The 7,468-nt window shown below is 35.1% G+C and overlaps 1 protein-coding gene across 5 annotated transcripts in view; it reads left to right on the top strand.

Annotated features, from left to right (window-relative positions):
* The window catches only part of LOC107638519, a 6,465-nt gene continuing 459 nt past the window's right edge, over positions 1,463–7,468 (top strand). Inside the window, exons 1-13 of one of the 5 annotated variants that reach the window (XM_016341835.2) lie at positions 1,463–1,562; positions 1,760–1,892; positions 2,140–2,258; positions 2,571–2,651; positions 2,919–2,965; positions 3,461–3,518; positions 3,798–3,911; positions 4,128–4,244; positions 4,862–4,955; positions 5,408–5,496; positions 6,243–6,335; positions 6,487–6,683; positions 6,963–7,170. In XM_016341835.2, the coding sequence (XP_016197321.1) occupies positions 2,177–2,258; positions 2,571–2,651; positions 2,919–2,965; positions 3,461–3,518; positions 3,798–3,911; positions 4,128–4,244; positions 4,862–4,955; positions 5,408–5,496; positions 6,243–6,335; positions 6,487–6,683; positions 6,963–7,170 (1,180 nt within the window). In that variant the 5' untranslated portion in view covers positions 1,463–1,562; positions 1,760–1,892; positions 2,140–2,176. Of the gene's footprint in view, positions 1,893–2,081; positions 2,259–2,570; positions 2,652–2,918; positions 2,966–3,460; positions 3,519–3,797; positions 3,912–4,127; positions 4,245–4,861; positions 4,956–5,407; positions 5,497–6,242; positions 6,336–6,486; positions 6,684–6,962; positions 7,171–7,468 lie in introns of all 5 variants that reach the window. The other 4 variants (XM_016341836.1, XM_021120520.1, XM_016341837.2 and 1 more) reach the window with 4 other exon arrangements.

The following is a 7,468-nucleotide window of genomic DNA, read 5'->3' as shown; positions in this document are numbered from 1 at the left end:
TGATCTAAAATTTAATTATTTCTTTTAAGAATGAATAAAAAATAAATTTTTATTTTTATTATTAAAAATTTGATATCATATCTAGGGCTCATACTCTACCCGCGGGTATCCAACCCGGTCCAACTTGTTCGGGTAGGGTAGGCTACCCGACCCACTGCGGGTAAGGTAGGGTACTGTCCGGGTATGCCTGCGGGTAGGGTAGGGTACGGGTTTAGGGTGTACCCTACCATACCCTACCCGCACCTCATATATAACACATATTTTAGGTGAAAACTCAGGTGAAGTTAACTTTACATGAAGTTGATATCTGAGAGCCGTTAGATAAAAATTTAGTCAAATCAGTCAAATCATCTAACGACTCTCATGTATCAACTTCACGTGAAGTCGACTTCACTTGAGTTTCCACCTATATTTTATAAAAATTAGGTATATAATGAAGGAAGTAAGAGTTGAACCTACAACATCCCTTATGTAATGACTTACAATAAATGAAAAACCACTAAAACTAATTAGTTAATTTAGTAATTTAGAGCATTAATTTTTTATTTTTTATGTTATTAATATGTATAAAATTCGAAATGATTGAATTTTATATTTACTTTGAAAAAATTTGATATTTCTGCGGGTAGGGTAGGGTTTAGAATTTTATGGTGCGAGTAGGGTTAGGGTTGAGAGATTCTCAACCCGCAGGTAGGGTAGGATAGAGTTTTAATAAAATTTTCAACTCGCGGGTAGGTTAGGGTAGAGTCCAAACCCTACCCTACCCATTGTCAGCCCTAATCATATCAGAAAATTATATAATCTAAAAATTTTAAATAGATAGAAAAAGTCCGATATACGTAAGCATTTGAACTAAATTTTTTGTATATAGTTAGGGGTGGCAATGGGTAGGGTTTGGATCCAACCCTAACCCTACTCGCAGTTGAGATTTTTATATAAACTCAATCCTACCCTACCCACGGGTAGAGAATATCTCAACTCTAGCTCTATCCGCTCTTAACCTGCGGGTACCCGACCCTACTCGCGGGTTACAAAAAAATATACAACATTATTATATAACTTGATGATAATTTAAAATAGAACTGATTTTTATGTTAAAAAAATATTAAATTATCAATTAATGGCTAAAGATCTTTTGTATTTAGTGAGAGGTTTTTGATTTAACATCCACTTAAAACATATTTTTATATAAGTATATAATATAAACATATATAGAGTGCGGGTTGATCGGGTAGGGTTGAAGCTCAACCCGCACCCTACCCTACCCGTTGTGAATCGAGTTGGCAACCCTATTCGAGCGGGTGGGATCAAATTCGATACCCGCAGATAGGGTACATATTGCCACCCCCTATATATAACTCCTCTTTCTCTTCATCTCTTGCCTGAATACATCCAAAAAATAATTCTTAATTTGACCATCTTTAAATCTTTAAATAATAAAAAAATGAAGCGAAACTAATAAAATAGCAAGAGTATGGTGCAGAGTGCATAGCAAGTAGTACGTACGAATCATCGCATCGCATTGCATTGCACAAAGACCAACGAATGCTGCTTCAGAAAATGTAAAAAGCCACGCTCAGCTCAAAAACTCGCTTCTCATAAAAAAAACGTTTCTCCTATTTTTGCTTCTCTCCCCACTCTTCCTCCCCGCGCGGAGAAGAGAGAGAGAGAGAACGCGATTTTTTCCCTCTTCCACCAAAAATAGCTACGAAAGAGGGTAAAATACTAAAATCCTCTTCCTCTATTTTTCTTCTACTAGGGTTTTCTCTTCCGCCATTGATGGCATCACCCTAAGCTCCCGCCCCTTCTCCTCCACAGGCATTGCTCTCAGATCACTTCCATTCCCCAATTCCGCTCCGATTCCGTCGTTTCTAGGGTTCTCGTCGATCCAGGTAACCTTCCTCTGTTTCTAAGATCATTGTTTCTGGATTTCCGAATGTTAGTTTCGCCTACGCTTGTTTTTGCTGCGTCTTGAGGGATTCGTTGATTGGCGATGCATCTGGCGCATTCCGCATTTGACGTTCGCGTTTCGTTGGGTTTTCTGTTTTTACCGATTGTTCTATCGTCGTTGTTGTTGTTAGATCAGAAGAGTAGCTACGAGCTGAAGCTGAAACTGATTTGAATTATTGTGTTGTTCAGATTTGCGGCTTTTTTATTTTAAACTTTTTCATTCTCGATGGTATGTTCCCTTGGGATTGGAAGAATGGAAGTCATGGCAAGGTTTCTAGCTGCTGGGAGTTTCTCCCAAACCATTGCAGGTAGAAGAAGACCCTACCTCTGAATTTTTATAGTTGTTGTGATTGTGCTTTATGCTTGGGCATTGTTTGTTGTTGGAATTAATATGCTTAATCAAGAACTTAATTATTGCAAGAAAAAACAAAAAATGGATATAGGTGTCAGTATAATTTAAAAAGTACTGTAGTGCTGTTTGATTCATGTAACCATCTCCATTGGTGGGACAATTCTAAAAGTAGGTGAGTGTAAATATATTTTACTCAGATATCTATTTATGTATTGCTGATGTATTCAATTTCTGATCAATGTCATCTGTTCATGCATGGCTTTGGAAGATGACTTTGGCAGGTCAGCTGCTGAGTATATTTGCAGAGAACTACGTGAGGCAGATGAAGCAAATTTACTTGATGAAGAAGGTTCTCTTGACCTTTTAAATTCAATTCGTGGATTGGCTTGAGAGATATTAGTTTTTTTTTTTTATATTTTACTTAATTCATTATGCAATATCTTAGTTTTTGTTTGAATTGATTTTGGTGTTCTAATTTAGTTTTCCGTTATTGCTTTTGGTTTATTTTCATGATGACAATCAATAATTTGTTTGCCTTTTCTGTTGTTCACTATTTATTTATTTATTTTTTGTTTTAAAAATATAATTGATGCCTAAATTTTTTTTAATGGCACAGATATGCATGTGTATGGTCAGAGTCCTATGACTGATCTATTGCAGCTGGTGAGGTTTGCCACTTCTTTTTCCGTGTTGTCTTATTGATTACTATATGACCCCACTGCCATTTATATATAATATTTCCTGAAAATGGTATGATTGTCAACTGTTTTTATCTTCTGTGCATGTGCATTGTATGAATTGATTAAGAGTACTCTATATTCCTTAAGTAATTTAAGTCAATAAGATACAGTATTGTCTTTTAACTGTTCGCTTTGGTTTATGTCCTTTGGGCCTTATGGGCTGTAGACTATTCAGTCATTAGTATTTTTATTGTTTAGGAATTCCTCTAAGATGCTGTTGCTATGGTTTTAGGACGATATTTTATTCATTGCAAGCACATAGCTCATCTAACATGGTTTGATGGAACAGTTTCTCCATTTTATGCCAACTTTCTAAATTGTGGAATTTATTCGTGTATTTTTTAGATGTCTTCATAAGCAAGCATTGTCTGAAAAGTATATCAAATTATTCGATTAACATTTTGGCATCCTGTTTCAGGTATGCTGTAACTTTTGCAAGAAACCAATCAAGGATAGCCAGTATGCCAGTCATGCAGGTCTGGGGGTCTCTTCTCCATCTGTTTTAGAACTTTTCATTATTTCTTTATGTTATATATGAGGATGAGTATTGGCAATCAGAACATTACAATGCCCTGTTGAATGCTTATAATATTATGCAATTAATTTCTAAATTCTAGATCATTGACTTACAAAGACCATCATATGGTGTTGGCTGTTTAATTACGCTTTGTTTTTGGTCTCTCTTTGTTATAGAAGTGCTAATATTGATTTTTCTATGTTTTACTCTCACCCCCTTTTCCTCATTTCTTTTTCAGAACTTTGTAGGTCATTAAAGCTTACAGAACAAACTAGCTTGGAGCTTGATGGCAGCACAGGGAATCGAAAACCTCCTAGGAAAGAAAAGAAAAAGTTATCAACTTCATGTGCACGTATCCTTACATTTGCCTTCTCTGTATTGTTTTAGTGTTTGCTTAATGTTCTGTTGATTTTCAGTTATTTTCAAAATTGCATCTTTCAGAAATTGCATTCTGGATTTCTTGAATGTGATTTCCTCTTAATGGGAGCTTTTCAGTTATTTTGCCCCCATTCTAATCTTAGGTATTCATAAAGTTATTTTTTGTGCCTCGTAACCCTAATAAACCAAGCTGCTGCAGTTCGGGAGCAGAGGAAATATGAATCTATGGATAATATTGATACTGGTGCATCACAATCACCCTTGAACAGTCAAATCAGAGTGACTGCCTTCTCAAATGTAGTGAAAGGTAAAACCCCTTGTATTAAGTTCCACTTTTCTGATTTTGTGCAATTCTCACAAATAGTTTGACCTGTGTTTTTCGAAGATCCTCACTTATTTTGGCCATGTTGCTATCTATAATAAGTTTTCCTAAGGTTAAGTCAATTTATCAATGATTTGTTTGGAAAAGATAAGGGCACGATGGTGTTATTCCAATTTTTAGTTAGTATGTCTTGATGTTTTAACTTCTTATGTTGACTTTCACTTTGAATTTTGAACTGATAAACGAACAAATAAAGTCACTTGTGCACTTTAATTTCAATGCTTTTATGAAACTAAAAATTAGCCTCCTGACTTTCTTGTATGTGTTCTCCCATGAAAATATGTTTCTGCATTAAGAGCTTTACCTTGGCATTCAAAATTTGACCTAAAACCTCTGGTAATATCTTTTAACATAGATATATTTTCCTCTAGTTGTTACAATTTTGATAATTTAGACAATTAATTTCTTATGTTAAGGTAGTGGAGCTTGATTTAACTTTATGGAGACTAATGTTCGTAATGCGTTATGATGCCATAATATTGATTTGCTAAAAACTTGCTTCATTTTAGATCCAATTTACATAGGACACTTAAATTCTGCAGATGCGACACCTATGATGGAGGATACAAGAACTAATCCTGGAAATAGAGATCACCCAGCTTCTGTAATGAATCCTCCAACTAAACGTCGTAAAGCGTATGCTTTCTTAGTTCTTCTGACATTTATAGGTTTTTTTTGGGCAGTTTGATTATTTTGATATCGTTGAAATTGATATTGTGCCCCAAAAATATAATGCTGTTTGGAGGACTCTTGTGAATTCGAGCATCTTTGCTGGCATAAAAGGATCATATGAGAGAAATGCAGCAGCAAAGCCTTTTCCCACTAGATGAACATGTCTTACATCTTAACTCCATGTTTATGACCAGTGTGCCACCCTTTTTGGAACATCATAAAGTGATAAACTACAATTAATGGGACTTCTTTACCCTAATTGTCTTTAATTTTGATCCCTGAATAGAAAATCCTGTCTATAAAGGATAACTCACATTTTTGTTTAAAAATTAAGTTTGGAATTCAGTATTTCTTCTTTTACCTTTTTACACATCCTCCTTTCACCTCATTACCTTGTATTGTTACCTTGGTTGCAGGACAGCCAGCACATATTTACCTTTACCCGAAACTCATGTAACAGAATATGGAGTGACAAAAACTGCGAGCTTCACAGATGGATTTACATGTAAGTGTGCCACTATGCATGTCGGAGTCATTTGTTCTTGCCATAGTTATCAAAATGAGTTTTTTTTCCAATAAGAATCATAAGCTTTTGACTAAAAATTATCATTTTTAAGTTATACTTGATGTTAGAATACAGTTAAGAAATTTGTTTCCATTGTATAGCATTGTTGAAAGTCTTTAGTTTTCATCCCAGTGTTTCATTATTATGGTTTGTTTAAAAGTTCAATCTACTAGTGCAAACAAGGAAAATGATACTTTTTAAAAATGTATGAGACCATTCATGGGGAAGGGGTTGTGGAATGTATTATCTATGATGCATGAAATCATTGATGAAGGATATGGATGTGGACTGTGCTTCAGTAGAATTCAAATTATCATTAGATGCACTCGATTTTCGCCACGCAGATGTGATCAAGCTTCAATACATTGAATGCCAGAGCCTGAATCATTATTCAAAATCAATAAATATCATCAAAGTTAAAATTTACTCTGCAAAAAATTTATTTGATAAATATTTGTGTTAATCAAATCATGTCCTATATTCATAAATTTAAGATGTGGGACAACAAGATCAAGCAATTGTTAAGTCTGCATGGTGCCCAACATTCAAAAAGTCTCTTGTAAAAGTATTTGTTAGCTATGTAATTTTCCCTCAAATCTAAAATTTCATTTCCTTCTAAAACTTTTTGTATGGACACTGGCCATGGGAAGGATAGCCTAATCTTTTTTCTCCTTGAATCCATTCAGGCAAGGATTTGCTTGACAGAACTGTTTCTGAACATGAAGACCTCAACCATAAAAACCTTGGGCTGGTCCATGAGCAACTTACGGCGAAGAATGGTATAGAGGCTAACAAAATATATTTTAGTTTACCAATTCATGAACCTTATTGTAGCTTGTGGGAAGGAAGCCCTTTCCTGAAACATTTATTCTCTGAGATTCCTCAGTGTTGAATGCTTCCATTTATTCTTATATGATTGTGTTCAATTAGATTTTCCTGCACCCCTTGCTACAAAGATATATTATTCACAAAGGAGAAATCGATTGCGTGCTTCAATTCGTCATCTATATTTCCAGAACATGTGTGAGGAATTACATCATGATGCAAGTCAAAAGATGTCACCAGTACAAGATTCAAGTCAAATGAACCCTTCATTTGAAAGAATGGATAATGTGCCGAACAAGGAGGTGTGACATTCTTCACTTGTTATTTAATACTGATTTTTTTTTTCGTTACAGGTTTTGAATCTTGTGTTCTTAATGTTGCTTAGGTGCAATCTAATGTCATAGTTGTAAACATTTATCATCGTTTTATCTTTTGGTCATTCTAAAAGCAAGGAGGAATTATGTTGTATGCTCCACTTGCTGGTTGTAACTTCCTGCTTGAATGCTAAAGACCCTCTCTTTTCACATGCTCTTGACCAAAAGCTCTTTTTTTTCCCTCCTTTTTTCCCCCCTGGAAAACAGAGCAATTCACCAGCCTTGTGTCAGGCACAAAATTCTTGTCATATTCTTGCAAAAAGCTCAGAAATATCCATGCTTAAAGAAGGTCCGCCAAGTGGTGGCTTGTCGAATCAGTTTCTTGTTGATAATGTTTCAAGGTCTGCAGCTACCCATACGGGTTTGACAAGAAGCAACTTTCTTTCAAAACCTTATTCTTTTGCTAGCAACACAGGTAATATGTTATTAAGTTGTTTTATTTGGTCTTACTGTTATACCAAGCTGCTTATGCTGATCATGACATATGCTAAATTAAGTAAATTCGGCAATTATCAAAAGAGTATCTCTAGCTATAAGTGGGTTCACAGCATTTTGGTACTAATTAATTATTACGTAACTAGTTTTGAAGCACAAACTTTGACAAGGAGCAAACAGATATGTTGCAGCACCTTTGTTGCATTTGGATAAGCCACATAACATTTAGTTGTTATAGTTAGTGTGTTTGAGTGAGAGTGTGTGTTACTGTGTGTGTG

This window comes from Arachis ipaensis, chromosome B04 (assembly GCF_000816755.2).
Source record: "Arachis ipaensis cultivar K30076 chromosome B04, Araip1.1, whole genome shotgun sequence".
NCBI classification, from domain to species: Eukaryota; Viridiplantae; Streptophyta; class Magnoliopsida; order Fabales; family Fabaceae; genus Arachis; species Arachis ipaensis.
This window is presented reverse-complemented; position numbering and strand designations above follow the sequence as displayed.